This window comes from Ovis aries, chromosome 19 (genome assembly GCF_016772045.2).
Source record: "Ovis aries strain OAR_USU_Benz2616 breed Rambouillet chromosome 19, ARS-UI_Ramb_v3.0, whole genome shotgun sequence".
NCBI classification, from domain to species: Eukaryota; Metazoa; Chordata; class Mammalia; order Artiodactyla; family Bovidae; genus Ovis; species Ovis aries.
Window position 1 is genome coordinate 17050750 of NC_056072.1, and position 14063 is coordinate 17064812.

General features: G+C 45.5%; 1 protein-coding gene across 1 annotated transcript in view; it reads left to right on the forward strand.

Annotated features, from left to right (window-relative positions):
* The first annotated feature begins 350 nt into the window (after positions 1-350).
* The window catches only part of LHFPL4 (LHFPL tetraspan subfamily member 4), a 33588-nt gene continuing 19875 nt past the window's right edge, over positions 351-14063 (forward strand). Inside the window, exon 1 of the mRNA XM_004018292.6 lies at positions 351-1897. Coding sequence (XP_004018341.2) covers positions 1492-1897 — 406 coding nt within the window. The 5' untranslated portion in view covers positions 351-1491. The remainder of the gene's footprint in view (positions 1898-14063) is intronic.

The following is a 14063-nucleotide window of genomic DNA, read 5'->3' on the forward strand; positions in this document are numbered from 1 at the left end:
GGATAGGCTTTACCTGAGTTAACCTGGGAGCCAGGGGTCAGTTCAAACTCTTATCAACTAATACCCTGCTCGGACCCTCCCCCGTTCCCATGGGCTTTGCGTGGGCAACCCCATAGCTCGGGCTGGGAAAACGGGGTCCCCCAAATTAGAAGGCCTTACTGTGGAGGAGGCTTACTGCTCGGGCTTGGGGACCCCCTGGACCGTGCCTACCCCGCTCCCTGACTGGACTGCCAGAACGCGGAGCTCCCCTTTCCTGTTCCGCTCCGCTCCGCCCCGCACGCCTGCTGCAGGAACGCGCCTCCGTCGGGCCGCGCCGGTGCACGAGAGCTCGCGCCTCGGCGCGGGAGCGCGCCCCGGGGAGAACCCGAGCAAGATGGAGGCCGCGCAGAGGCCGCCGCCTGGGCCCCGCAAGCCGCCTCTGGGAGCGCAGAGCCGCGGCGCCTAGGCCGTGCCAGTCCTGGACCCACCGCTCCGGATCGGGCCCAGGTTGGTCTCCCCGCACCCCCTCCCCGCGGCCGCAGCCTCCGCGCGCGTCCGGCCTGGGCGCGGGGTAGCCGCCCCCCACCCCCCACCCCCGGCCCTGCTGGGGCCCGGCCGCTCCCCCGCTCCCCGGCGACGGCCCCCTGCCCCTTGCCCGCTAACTCGCGGCCCGGGCTGCCCGCCGGCCCCGGTCCGTCGTCCCCTTGGCCTGGAAAACCTCTCTCCCTCGCCCTGGCGCGCCAAACCTAGCCTCCCCTCAGCCTCCATCCAGCCCTGTCTTCTGAGGGACCCTCCCAACCCCCCGCCCCGTGTTCAGACCCTGCAGTCCCGGTCCCCCGACGTTCCTCTAGCCTCATCCTGGTTCTTCCACTTCGCCCTCCCTGCCCCAGCCCCCATATCACCTTCCCAGTCCCCTAGTACTTGCCCCGTATATCCCCTTCTTACCCCCTCACGGAAGCGCCCACCTCCCTTTCCACAGACCCCTTTTAGACACCCAATACCAGACCTCCTTTTACCCCTAATACCAACCCCCAAATTCCCTTCCGACCTCCCTGTAAAACCCCTCAGCTAATTCTTCAGTACCGGACCACAGCCTCCATTCCATCTCCCCACCATCACCTCTTACTCCGCCAATACTAGTCCCCAAGCCCCCTCCCCAACTCCACCATAACCACTTTCTAGCACTCCCCCCAGCTCCCATATTCTCATTCCAGCCCCCTCATCCCAGCCCCCCAACTTTCACATGGCCTCTTCCTAGGTCCCCAAATTGGAGATCTTTGCCAGTCTCCCCCTACCCCGACCCCTCCCCAGTACTCTCATGACCCCTTCCTAGCTCCTCCATACCAGCCCCCGGGTCCACTCAGCTCCGCCTCAGGCCCCGCCCTCGCGGGTGCCTTGGCTCAGGGCCGCTTCTCGCGTGCGTCCCCAGCTCCCGCCCGGCAGCCCGGCGGTCGGTCCCGGGCCGGCGGCCCCCGCCAGCCGCCGCCGCCGCCGGCCCCGCCCCCGGGCACCATGCTGCCCTCGCAGGAGGCCTCCAAGCTCTACCACGAGCACTACATGCGGAACTCGCGGGCCATCGGCGTGCTATGGGCCATCTTCACCATCTGCTTCGCCATCATCAACGTGGTGGTCTTCATCCAGCCCTACTGGGTGGGCGACAGCGTGAGCACCCCCAAACCTGGCTACTTCGGCCTCTTCCACTACTGTGTGGGCAGCGGGCTGGCGGGCCGAGAGCTCACCTGCCGTGGCTCGTTCACCGACTTCAGCACCATCCCGTCCGGCGCCTTCAAGGCGGCCGCCTTCTTCGTGCTGCTCTCCATGGTGCTGATCCTCGGCTGCATCACCTGCTTTGCGCTTTTCTTCTTCTGCAACACGGCCACGGTCTACAAGATCTGCGCCTGGATGCAGCTCTTGGCAGGTAGGGGAGGGGCGGGGGCGGGACCCCTAGAACAGACGCCGAGGACGGGGCTCCTTTCTTCCGAGACCCCTTTTTGAAGGAGTCAGAGATAGATTCTGCTCCTCTGTCTAAAGACACACCTCCTTCACTGACTCTCAGTAGCCACTGGGGAGGGGATTCTATGAGAGAGACACGTTGGGGCAGAGGGCAGAGGCTTAGAGCTGTCTATAGGTTTGTGTGCTTGGATGTGGGAAGATTGCGTTTATTGATGTGTTAAGCATTTTGTCTGAGTTTCTGAGGGTCTCTGGGAGTCTCTTTTGGTTGTCTTAGGGGAAAGAATTGTCTGAATGAAGAGTTACTCTATATGTGAGTGATTTATGTTGCGCTGAAAAAAAGCATGAGATGGGGAATCAAGGGGTCTGACTTTGACCTTTAACTTGCTTATGTTATCAACCTCGATGTTTCACTTTACTTCTCTGAGGCTCTGTTTTCTCATCTGTAAAACAGTGGAGAAGATTCCAAATACTCATGAAAAAGTATTTTGTAAACTATGAAGTGCTGTGAAAAGATGAGGGGGGTTGGAGAAGGCTGTCTATTGTGTCTATCCAATGTTTGAAATGTGGGTGGTTGACAACACCTGGAAACATGGGTCTCTGGAGGGCAAGTCTCCAGCACCCCCTACCCCAAAGGCAGAAAGGGTTCTGGTGCCATGCCTAGTGAGAATGAGTCTCTGGGGACTCTCTGAAATGTTTGGCTAAGACAGACACCTTGCCCTAAAGACCAGAGAAGGGCCTTTTGGGAGTAGGAACTGCTGAGACAGTTTTCCAGGATCCATTAGAGACTCCCTCCCCCCACCCCTGCCTACCTTTCAATCGAAGACAGATTTTGAAGATTCAGCAACTTGGGCATTTGCCTAGTTGCAGGCAGAGAAGAGAGTTGGGCTGGAGAAAATGGGGCCAGGATATGGCAGGGATATGGAGGAGGAAGACTGATGAAGATATGGTGAAGGAAAAAGCTTAGAGCATTCCAGGGTTGAGAAAGAAAAGGGAAAATGTGATGATTATGCAGCTAAGATGGTCTTTAAAAATAAGTGTCTCAGGATATTCAACAAGTGTCAGCCCCTTCAAAAGAGACTTCCTGTAGAAGGTGTTCTGTCACTTGCTGATGATTCCACTGCTTAAAACACTGTAAGGAATTGTCTTTGGATTGTGAGGCATATGCTCTTGAACATTGTCATGGAGGAAAAACTACCATCTTTTCAAGAAGGTCTCTGGTTTTTGGAAATGGCCAAGTGTAGAAAACACAGGAGGTGATCAAATTGAGAATGGTCGCTGGAGATGAAAGTCAAGGTGTGAAAGCAAAATCAGGAGACTTTTTTGCTTGCCTAGGAGGACTGTTACAAATGCTTGGAGGAATTATGGGCTCATTGGAAGAACTAATCAAGCTCTCAAATGGACTGCCTTGCAGAAGTCAGCATTTATTCAGTATGGACATTCTGATGGGGTTGTTTCAAGTCCATCTCACTACAATAAACTTAGATGGAGGTCTTTTAAGATTCTGAAGAAAATGAGAAAGGAGAATTGTAGGATGTGTGTGTGGAGGTATCTGTCAATTCCCAGAAAGTGATTTCCATTCTACTCTTATAAGGTGAGCCAGAAAGAATATAAACTCAGCTGGAACTCCCATTTCCTGAACTTTAATTTGTAGTCTGCAGATGGATTGTTGACCTCTTGCTCTTCCAATTCTCTGTAATCCATGTGGGTTTAAACTTGGGGATTTGATGAACTATCCAACAACCCCATGTAAATATAGAATTTCAGGGATCTGAGAAATCAGCTTCTTTGAACCCTGCCTTCTTCCACTCCTATCTTAGAGAGAGGAAACTGAGCCTGGAGAAGTGAAGGTCACACAGCCAGTAATAGAGTAAACTAGGCTTGACTCCTGGCCCAGTGCTCTTTCCCTTGTCTAACTGCCCCACTCCAAAGGTGGTTATCAGAGTTGAGCAGTTCATTCTATCTGGCTTAGAGATTTCTGAGCTCTGGGTAAGTGATTGATTCACTTTGCTTAATAAAGGGCAGGGACTGGAGCACTGGACTACTAGTCATGGCATTGTGCTGGGGTGTGTGTGTGTATCTTAGCTAATTCTGCCTGTGACTCACCATGCAGTGTTAAGCAACCATTTTTGGCTTAAATCTCAGTTTTCTCATCTGTACAATGGGGGACTAATCAGTCAGATTAGTGGATTTAAAATATGTCTTTCAGCCATGTGGGGTTCCTAGAATACCTCTTTCACTAAGATCATTCTACTTAGAAAGGGAGAAATCAGTCATTCTCAGAGAAACTGCAGAGAAGAAGAGGACCTTGTTTGTATCACATAAGTAGAGAGCCTTCTCTGGCAGTCCAGTGGTTAAGACTCTGTGCTTCTACTGCAAGCAGCATGGGTTCAATCCCTGGTTGGGGAACTAAGATCCCGCATGCCATGCAGCAAAAAAAAAAAAAAAAAAAAGAATGCCTGTTGTATAGTTTTTGTTCAAGTGAACAGTTACTCAGGTTTTTTGTTTGTTTTTGTCTTTGGCTGCATTATGAAGCATGTTGGATATTAGTTCCCCACCTAAGGATAAAACCCCTGCCCCCTGCATTGGGAACATGGAGTCTTAACCACTAGACCACCTGGGAAGTCCCTTTCCTTAAATATCTTAGAGTCTTCTGAGTGCAGAGCACTGGACCATTGGGAAGATACAAAGAGAAATTTATTCCCTTCTGTATTTCTCACCTGCTCAGTGATCATCCCTCTGCTAGGTGCTGCAACACTGAGATCAACTCTGACCTAAAGGCTCCTAGGTCTATAAAGCACAATCTCTGCTCACAGGAAGCTTACCGTCTAGCTGAATCACTATATTGGTCAACACTCTCTCAGTGAAGTGACAGAAAGCCAACTCAAGCTGACTTAAGTAAATTAAAATAAGGTAAAGGTGGTAGATATGCAGATGACACCACCCTTATGGCAGAAAGCAAAGAAGAACTAAAGAGCCTCTTGATAAAAGTGAAAGAGGAGAGTGAAAAAAGTTGGCTTAAAACTCAATTCAGAAAACTAAGATCATCCCATTGCTTCATGGCAAATAGATGGGGAAACAATGGAAACAGTGACAGACTTAATTTTCTTGGGCTCCAGGGTCACTGCAGATGGTGACTGCAGCCATAAAATTAAAAGACACTTGCTCCTTGGAAGAAAAGCTATGACCAACCTAGACAGCATATTAAAAAGCAGAGATATTACTTTGCCAACAAAGGTCTGTCTAGTCAAAGCTATAGTTTTTCCAGTAGTCATGTATGGATGTGTGAGTTGGACTACAGAGAAAGCTGGGCACCAAAGGATTGATGCTTTTGAACTGTGGTGCTGGAGAAGGCTCTTGAGAGTCCCTTGGACTGCAAGGAGATCCAATCAGTCAATTCTAAAGGAAATCAGTCCTGACTGGAAGGACTGATGCTGCAGCTGAAACTCCAATACTTTGTCTACCTGATGCAAAGAACTGACTCATTTGAAAAGACCCTGATGCTGGGAAAGATTGAAGGTGGGAGGAGAAGGGGACAACAGAGGATGAGATGGTTGGATAGCATTACCGACTCAATGGACATGAGTTTGAGTAAGCTCCGGGAGTTGGTGATGGACAGGGAAGCCTGGCGTGCTGCAGTCCATGGCGTCCCAAAGAGTTGGACATGACTGAGCAACTGAACTGAACTGAACTGAACTGAACTGAAAGAGGGTAGTGGTTTTGGCTCACATACATTAATAGTCAGGAGCATTGGCTTCAGGCATGGATGGATCCAGATGCTCAAATAATGTCATTAAAAATAAGTCTCTCTCCATTTTCTGATTCCTCTGTGTTGGCTTGTTGTTAAGTTCACTTCTCTTTTGAAGGTGACAGGTATGGCTACCAGCAGCTCTGAATTTACATTGCTTCAACTTAGCACTGCCTGTGGACAAAAGAACACTTGTTATTCAGTGATTGCAGAAAAAATTCCAGGGCTCATTCTGATTGGCTCAGCTTTGGTCAAGAGTCCACCTCTTAATGAATCAGTGAGACTTTGTCTAAGGTCTCGGCCACCTGCCCATTCCTGGGACACATGAATTGATAGGGGAGAAAGAGATTCCCACACAGGGAAATCAGGTGTGACCACTGGAGGAGAGGTACTGTAGGTTAGACAATTGCAGACAGAAACCTCCCCCTGGACAGTCTGACCACTAATATGTGCTCAACCTTAGGTGCTGTGGAAACCCAGGGCAATTGAGGAGGCTGCTGGCTTACTGGGGAGGTGAAGCTTGAGTAGGGCTGGGTGTGGCCAGATGTGAGGTTTGAGAGAGCATTCTGAATGGAGGGGAAGATCATGGTGGAGAGACAGAGGGGAGAAAGCCACATCTGGCTTGAGTGTGGGCTTCACTTAGGGGAGCAGCAGGGAACAGGGCCAGGAAGGAATGATGGAGCTCCAGTGTGCGAGGCTCTGAGCACTGGGTCAGAAATTTTAATCAGCAGATAGTTCAAAGCTATGACCACTGTTATTATTCAGGAAAACACAGTTAACAATTTCTGAGCCTTTATTATTATATGCTTGACCACATGCTAAACATTTACATGCATACTATTATTGACTCCTCACAACCTCCCTATGGAGTAGGTACCCTAATGAATATTTCATAGGTGAGAACACTGAGCCTCAGAAAGGAGAGTCATTTGTCCAAGGTCATGCAGTGGGTAAGTGGTTGAGCCAGAACTGTAACCCTGTCTGTCTAACTTGAAAGCCCAAGGATTTATGAAGGATTTATAAAGGAACATTCAGGATGGGAATAAAGACAGGACAAATTTGCCAGAAGAGCTGAATGCTAAGTGCAAAGACTGGGAGACTCAGGTGGCTCTTTGTGGAGTGAGGTGTCAGCTTTTCAGGGCTTGTCCGAATCTCTCTGCTGTGCTTTATCTGGTCTTTCCCATTTACGAGGTGCTAGCCATTTTCACATTCATTATGTCATTTGCTCTTCATCTCTTAAAATGACTTGTCTAAAGGTCAGACATCTAGCGAAGGGAGGAGCTGAAACTTCATATGAGTCTAAATGGATCTAGAATCTGTTTTTACCCCTGAACTGGGACCCAGGATGTGAACATACACATTACAACAGTAAGGTCAATGTACTGAGTGCTCACCTGTGGGCTGAGTGAGGTTAGCCAAGGGGAGGTTGCTAGCTGGAAGCCTGGTTCAGGGTCAGAGCGGGCAGTGTGGAGAAGTGGTGGAGCACTTAGAATTCCTGCTCTGCCACCTCGCAGTTGTGTTCCTTGGATAAATGGGGTTTCTTCTCCGATTCTCAGTTCCCTTTTTGGTAAGATGATGATTATGTACCTACTTCAGAGGTGATGGAAAGAAAGAAATGAAGCCATGGGGCTGGAATGCTGAGTGTGGTTCCTGGTGTACAGTGATCAACCGATGAATGGTCATTCTTATTCCTGTGACGCAGTCTGAGTGAAGAGCTGCTTGTGAGGAGTCCTTGCTGCTCGGGTGAAAGACTGTGGACTTGCTGAGTTGATCAGAGGCCTTGAGAAGCCAAGGACTGTTAGCTGCGAAGGGTCCTACTCATCAGCTGGCTCCACACCCTCATTGTAGAGATGAAAAAACTGAGTTCCAGAGAGAAGAGACAGATTCACGGTCACAAAGTGAGACCCTTCTGTCTACAGAAGGGAGATGATTCTGACCACATTTACTCAGTGTTGAGGGCCTACTATGTGCAGGGCACTGACTGGTGCTAGAATCACCATGGAGAAGAGAGCATGTGAGATGGAGTGGGAGCTGGGGAGACTGACGGCAACACCGGGGGTTGGGTAGTGATCAGAGGTGAGCATCTTCCAGCCTAAGATGTGTGTCCTAAATCATCAGGGGTCTCTGTGCTACAAACAGCGACGTCACTACAGCTTAGATATGTATCCACATTCCTCCCCACTTCCGTGGGTTATGTGTTACATCTGGTTTGGGGTTTTCTTCATCCAGAGAGTCTTTGTTGTATGTAGTGAGACTGCTGAGCACATGTGGGGACTTTCTTTCCTCCTACCCTTTTTCCCTCCCTCCTTTTCTTTCTCCACCAACTCTCCTTTCTTCCTTCTTTCTTGCTTTCACCTTCCTTCCCTCCCTCCCTTCTTTCATTTTCCGCTTTGCTCCCTCTCTTCCTACACCCTTCTCATACCAGTCCTCTTACTGACAGCCTCCTCTGTGTGTTAGGCTCAGGGAAGCCTGAGTGAGTCCTCTTTCCCAGGAATTTCCCACGCGGTCCAGTGGTTGAGATTCCGAACTTCCCCTGCAGGGGGCGCGGGTTCCATCTCTGGTCAGGAAAGTTCTGCATGCTGCGTGGTTTGTGCTGTGCTGTGCTTAGTCCCTCAGTCGTGTCGGACTCTTTGTGACCCCATTGACTGTAGCCCACCAGGCTCCTCTGTCCATGGGGATTCTCCAGGCAAGAATACCTGGGTGAGTTGCCATGCCCTCCTCCAGGGGATCTTCCCAACCCAGGGATCGAACCGAGGTCTCCCGCATTGCAGGCAGATTCTTTACCATCTGAGACACCAAGGAAGCCCAAGAATACTGGAGTGGGTAGCCTATCCCTTCTTCAGGGGATCTTCCCAACCTAGGAATTGAACCGGGGTCTCCTGCATTGCAGGAGGATTCTTACCATCCAAGCTACCAGGGAAGCCCATGGTATTGCCAAAGGGGAAAAAAAGAGTCCTTGCTCATAGTCTAATGAGAGATATAGGAAAGAAATCAGATCATCACACTGTAGGATGACACATGAAATGACTGAATCACGCAAGGGTATCTTGGGGGCACGCACTTCTGACACATTAAGGACAGCCAGGGAAGTCTTGCAAAAAAGTAACAGCGTTTGAGATGAGTCTTAAAGGATGGGGAGGAAGGAGAAGCGGAACCAGGCACAAGAGACAGTATGATTTAAGGTGCGGAGGAGGGGAAAGCCTGGTGCATTTCTGGCGCCACAAACAATTAGTGTGAAGGGAGGTGAGAGCTGAGACTGGGAAGATGGACAAGGGCTGCACCGTGGATGCCTTGTACACCTCGCTGAGGAGTTTAGACTTTATAAGCAGCGGATAGTTGTTGACTTTTTAAAAAGTGTTTAAAATTCTTTGACTTTTGTTTTCCTTTTGGAAAAGTTAATACATTGCATATGAAACAAAATTCAAAAGATAAAATGAGGTACAATCACATGTGTCCTCCCTGCTCTCATCCCTCAGGGATCCTCCCAGAGGTCTCTTCCCAGGGGCCTCTTCTCAGGGGCAAACACTTTTACCATTTCTTGAGTATCCTTTCTGAGAAGTTGCATAAATATACAAGCAAATGCCAACAATTTTTTTTTTCATCAACGGTATTCTAGTTATCTATTGCTGCAGAGTAAATTACCCCCAAACCCAGTGGCTTACTCATTTCTTATCTCTGTTTCTGTGAGTCACAGGTATTTGGGAGCAGCTTAGATGGGTAGTTCTGGCTCGAGGTCTCTCATGAAATTGCACCCAAGACCTCAGTGAGGACTGGGGTCAGCTGAAGCTTGATTTGGGTTGGAAGAGACCTCAGAATAAGTGATCTGAGAGAAAGAAGAAGATACATTGCGCATCCCCCTCTTTTGGTAACAGCTTTATTGGCATATAAATCATGTGCCACAAAATTCTCATGTATAAAGTGTACAATTTAGTAGTTTTTAGTATATTTACAGAGTTGTGTAACCATTACCGCAATTGATTTTAAGATATTTGCATCACTAGTTTTTAGTATATTTACAGAGTTGTGTAACCATTACCGCAATTGATTTTAAGATATTTACATCACCTCAAGAAGAAGGCTTATACCCTTAGGTTGTCACCCCCTAAGCCTACCATCCCCATCCTCTCCCTCCTCTAAGCAACCTTTAACCTACTCTTTTATCTAGTAAGACTGTTCTGGGCATTTTGTATAAATTGTTGTTTAGTCACTAAGACATGTCTAATTCTTTTGCAGTCTTATGGACTGTAGCCTACCAGGCTTCTCTGTCCATGGGATTTCCCAGGCAAGAACAGGAGTGGCTTGCCATTTCCGTCTTCACTTGTGTGAATAGAATCGTATAATTTGTGGTCTTTGTGACTGACCTCTTTCACTTAGCGTAATGTTTTCAAGGTTCATTCATGATGTAGCATATGTCAATATTTCTTCCCTTTTTTATGGCTGAATAATATTCCACTGTGTGGATATACCACATTGTGTTTATCCATTTATCAGCTGTTGGACATTTGGGTTGTTTCTATCTTTTGGCTATTTTGAATACTGTTGCTGTGAATATTTGTGTACAAGCTTTTGTGTGGATACATGTTTTTGGTTCCCTTGGATATGACATGTTTTCAGTTCCCTTGGATATATATGTGGGAGTGGAATTGCTGGCTCAAGTGTCAACTTTAACATTTTGAAGAACTGCTAGATTGTTTTCCAAAGTGGCAGTATCATTTTACATTCCCACCAGCAAGTGTGTGAGGGTTCTTATTCATATCCTCATCAACACTTGTGTTATTATCTTTTTTTTTTAACCTGACTTTTTGATTATAGCCATCCTAGTGGGTATGAGCTGATAATTCACTGTGGGTTTGGTTTGCATTTCTCTAACAACTACACATCTTTTCACATGCTTGTTTGCCATTTGCATATCTTATTTGGAGAAACATTTATTCAAGTCCTTTGCCCATTTTTTCCCTTTCAGTTTTATTGAGATATAATTGACACATAGCACTGTGTAAGTTTCAGGCATACAGCATAATTTGGCTTACATATGTTATGAATGATTATCACAATAAGTTTAGCAAACATCCATCATCTTCAGTTCAGTTCAGTTCAGTTGCTCAATCGTGTCCAACTCTTTGCGACCCCATGAATCACAGCACGCCAGGCCTCCCTGTCCATCACCATCTCCCGGAGTTCACTCAAACTCACATCCATTGAGTTGGTGATGCCATGCAGCCATCTCATCCTCTGTCGTCCCCTTCTCCTCCTGCCCCCAATCCTTCCCAGCATCAAAGTCTTTTCCAATGAGTCAACTGTTTGCATGAGGTGGCCAAAGTATTAGAGTTTCAGCTTCAGCATCAGTCCTTCCAATGAACACCCAGGACTGATCTCCTTTAGGATGGACTGGTTGGATCTCCTTGCAGTCCAAGGGACTCTCAAGAGTCTTCTCCAACACCACAGTTCAAAAGCATCAGTTCTTTGGTGCTCAGCTTTCTTCACAGCCCAACTCTCACATCCATACATGACCACTGGAAAACCATAGCCTTGACTAGACGGACCTTTGTTGGCAAAATAATATCTCTGCTTTTCAATATACTATCTAGGTTGGTCATAACTTTCCTTCCAAGGAGTAAGTGTCTTTTAATTTCATTTTTTGCTGCAATCACCATCTGCAGTGATTATATAGATACAAAATTAAAGAAATAGAAAAAAAATTTTTGTGTGATAAGAACTCTTGTGATTTACTTTTTTGTTTGTTTTTAGGATTTACTCTCAACAACTTTCATATATAATATACAGCAGTGGTAATTATATTTCTAATACTGTACATTACATTCCTAGTACTTATTTATCTTATCCCTGGAAGTTTGTACCTTTTGATCACCTTCATCCTATTCTGTCTCACTCCACCCCCACCTCTGATAACCACAAGTCATCTGATTTCTTTTTCTGATTTTTTAAAGTATAATTTACCTACTGTGCTATGTTAGTTCCTATAATACAACATAGTGATTTGATATTTCTGTATATTTCAGAATGATCACCATGATAACTCTGGTTACCCCGTTACTGTACAAAGACATTACATAATTACTGACTATATTCCCCACACTGTATCTTACATACCCATAACTCGTTTATTTTGCAGCTGGGAGTTTGTACCTCTTAATCTCTCACTCACCTATTTCTTTCCTCTCTACATCCCCTTCCCCTTTACCCATTTTCAAACTGTGTTATTTTTCTTTTGACTATTGAGTTGTAAGAATTCTTTTTGTTCTTGATATAAGTCCCTTATCAGATATATGATTTGCATATATTTTCTAGTATTCTGTGGCTGTCTTTTCACCTTCTTGATAGTGTTCTCTGTAGCACTGAGGTTTTAAATTTATATAAAGTCCAACTTATCATTCTGTTGTTGCTTGTGCTTTAGATGTCATATCTAAGAATCCGTTTCCAAATCCAAGGTTACGGAAATGTCCCTGTATGTTTTTCTCTAAGAATTTTATAGTTTCCATGCTTACACTTAGGGCTCTGATCCATTTGAGTTAATTCTTGTGTACGGTGTAAGGTAAGGGTTCAACTTCATTCTTTTGCTTGTGGCTGTCCAGTTGTCCCAGCAGTGTTTATTGAAAACAGTGTTCCTTCTGAGTTGAATGGTCTTGGCGCCCTTACCTAAAATCACCTGACTATGGGTTAATTTCTGGACTCTCATTTCTGTTCTGTTGATCTGTATGTCTACCCGTATGCCAGTAACAGACTGTCTTGATGACTGTTGCTTTCTAGTGAGTTTTCCAATCAGGAAGTGTGAGTCCTCCAACTGCATTCCTTTTTCAAGATTGTTTTGGGCATCATACTGCCTTTTTCTAAAAAAAACTGAAGTATAGTCGACTTATACAATATTTAATATTGTGTTAGTTTTATGTGTATAACAAAGTGATTCAGTTATATATTTTTCAGATTATATTCCATTATAAGTTATTATAAGATACTGAATATAGTTCCCTCTGTCATTATAGTAAATCCTTGTTGTTTATCTATTTTATGTATAGAATTTTGTGTCTGTTCATCCCTTATTCTTAATCTATTCCTCTCCCCTCTCCCTTTCCCCTTTGGTAGCAATAAGTTGGTTTTCTAGTTGTGAGTCTGTTTCTGTTCTGTATGACATTCTCTGAGTCCATCCATGTCGCTGCGGGTGACAGTATTTCATTATTTTTATGACTGAATAATATTCCATTGTGTATATATGTATATCACTTTTTTTGGGGTCTTTTCTGGATATATGTCCAGGGGTGGGATAGCTGGATCATATGTTGCCTCTATTTTTAGTCTTTTAGGGAACCTGCATACTGTTCTCCATTGTGGCTGCAATAATTTACATTCCCACCAACAGTGTAGGAGGGTTCTCTGTTCTCCACATCCTCTCCAGCATTTATTATTTGTAGACTTTTTGAGGCTAGCCATTCTGACTAGTGTGAGGTAATACCTCATTGTGGTTTTTATTTGCATTTCTCTAATAGTGATGTTGAGCATCTTTTCAGGTGCCTATTGGCCACCTGTACGTCTTCTTCAGAGAACTGTCTTCTGCCTTGCTCATTTAAAAATTGGATTATTTGGTTCTTTTGAGTTGTATGAGCTATTTATATATTTTGGTTATTAACCCCTTGTCAACTGCACAGTTTGTAAATATTTTCTCCCATTCTGTAGGGTGTCTTTTCATTTTGTTGATGGTTTTCTTCGGTATGCAAAAGTTTTTAAATTTGATTAGGTTCCATTTGCTAATTTTTGCTTTTATTTCTTTTGCCTTGGGAGACTGATCCAAGAAAATATTGCTACGCTTTATTTCAGAGAATGTTTTGCCTATGTTCTCTTTTAGGAGTTTTATGGTGTCATGTCTTATATTTAGGTCTTTAAGCTACTTTGAGTTTATTTTTGTATATGGTGTGAGGGAATGTTCTAATTTAATTGATTTACATGTGGCTGTCCAGCTTTCCCAATACCCTTTGCTGAAGAGACAATCTTTTTTCCATTGTACCTTCTTGCCTCCTTTGTCGTAACAACTGCCTTTTATGTTCTAATCTCAGACATCACAGACCACTTCTGCCACACTCTATTTTTAGAAGTGAGTTACTAAATCCAGCCCACATTCAAGGGAAGGAGAATTCAGCTCCTCCTCTTGAAAAGAAGTATATTTTAAAAGTTGTGGACATATTTAAAAACCACCACAAATGGTAAGATACTAAACAGTTGGTTTGTCTTGCTTTTTAAACTCAACAACACATTTGGAAATTGTACCAAATCAGTGTATAGAGATCTTTTTCTTTAAGAGCTGCATAATATACTTTTTTTTCCCCAAGATTTCTTTGGTGTGGACCATTTTTAAAGTCTTTAATGAATCAGTTAT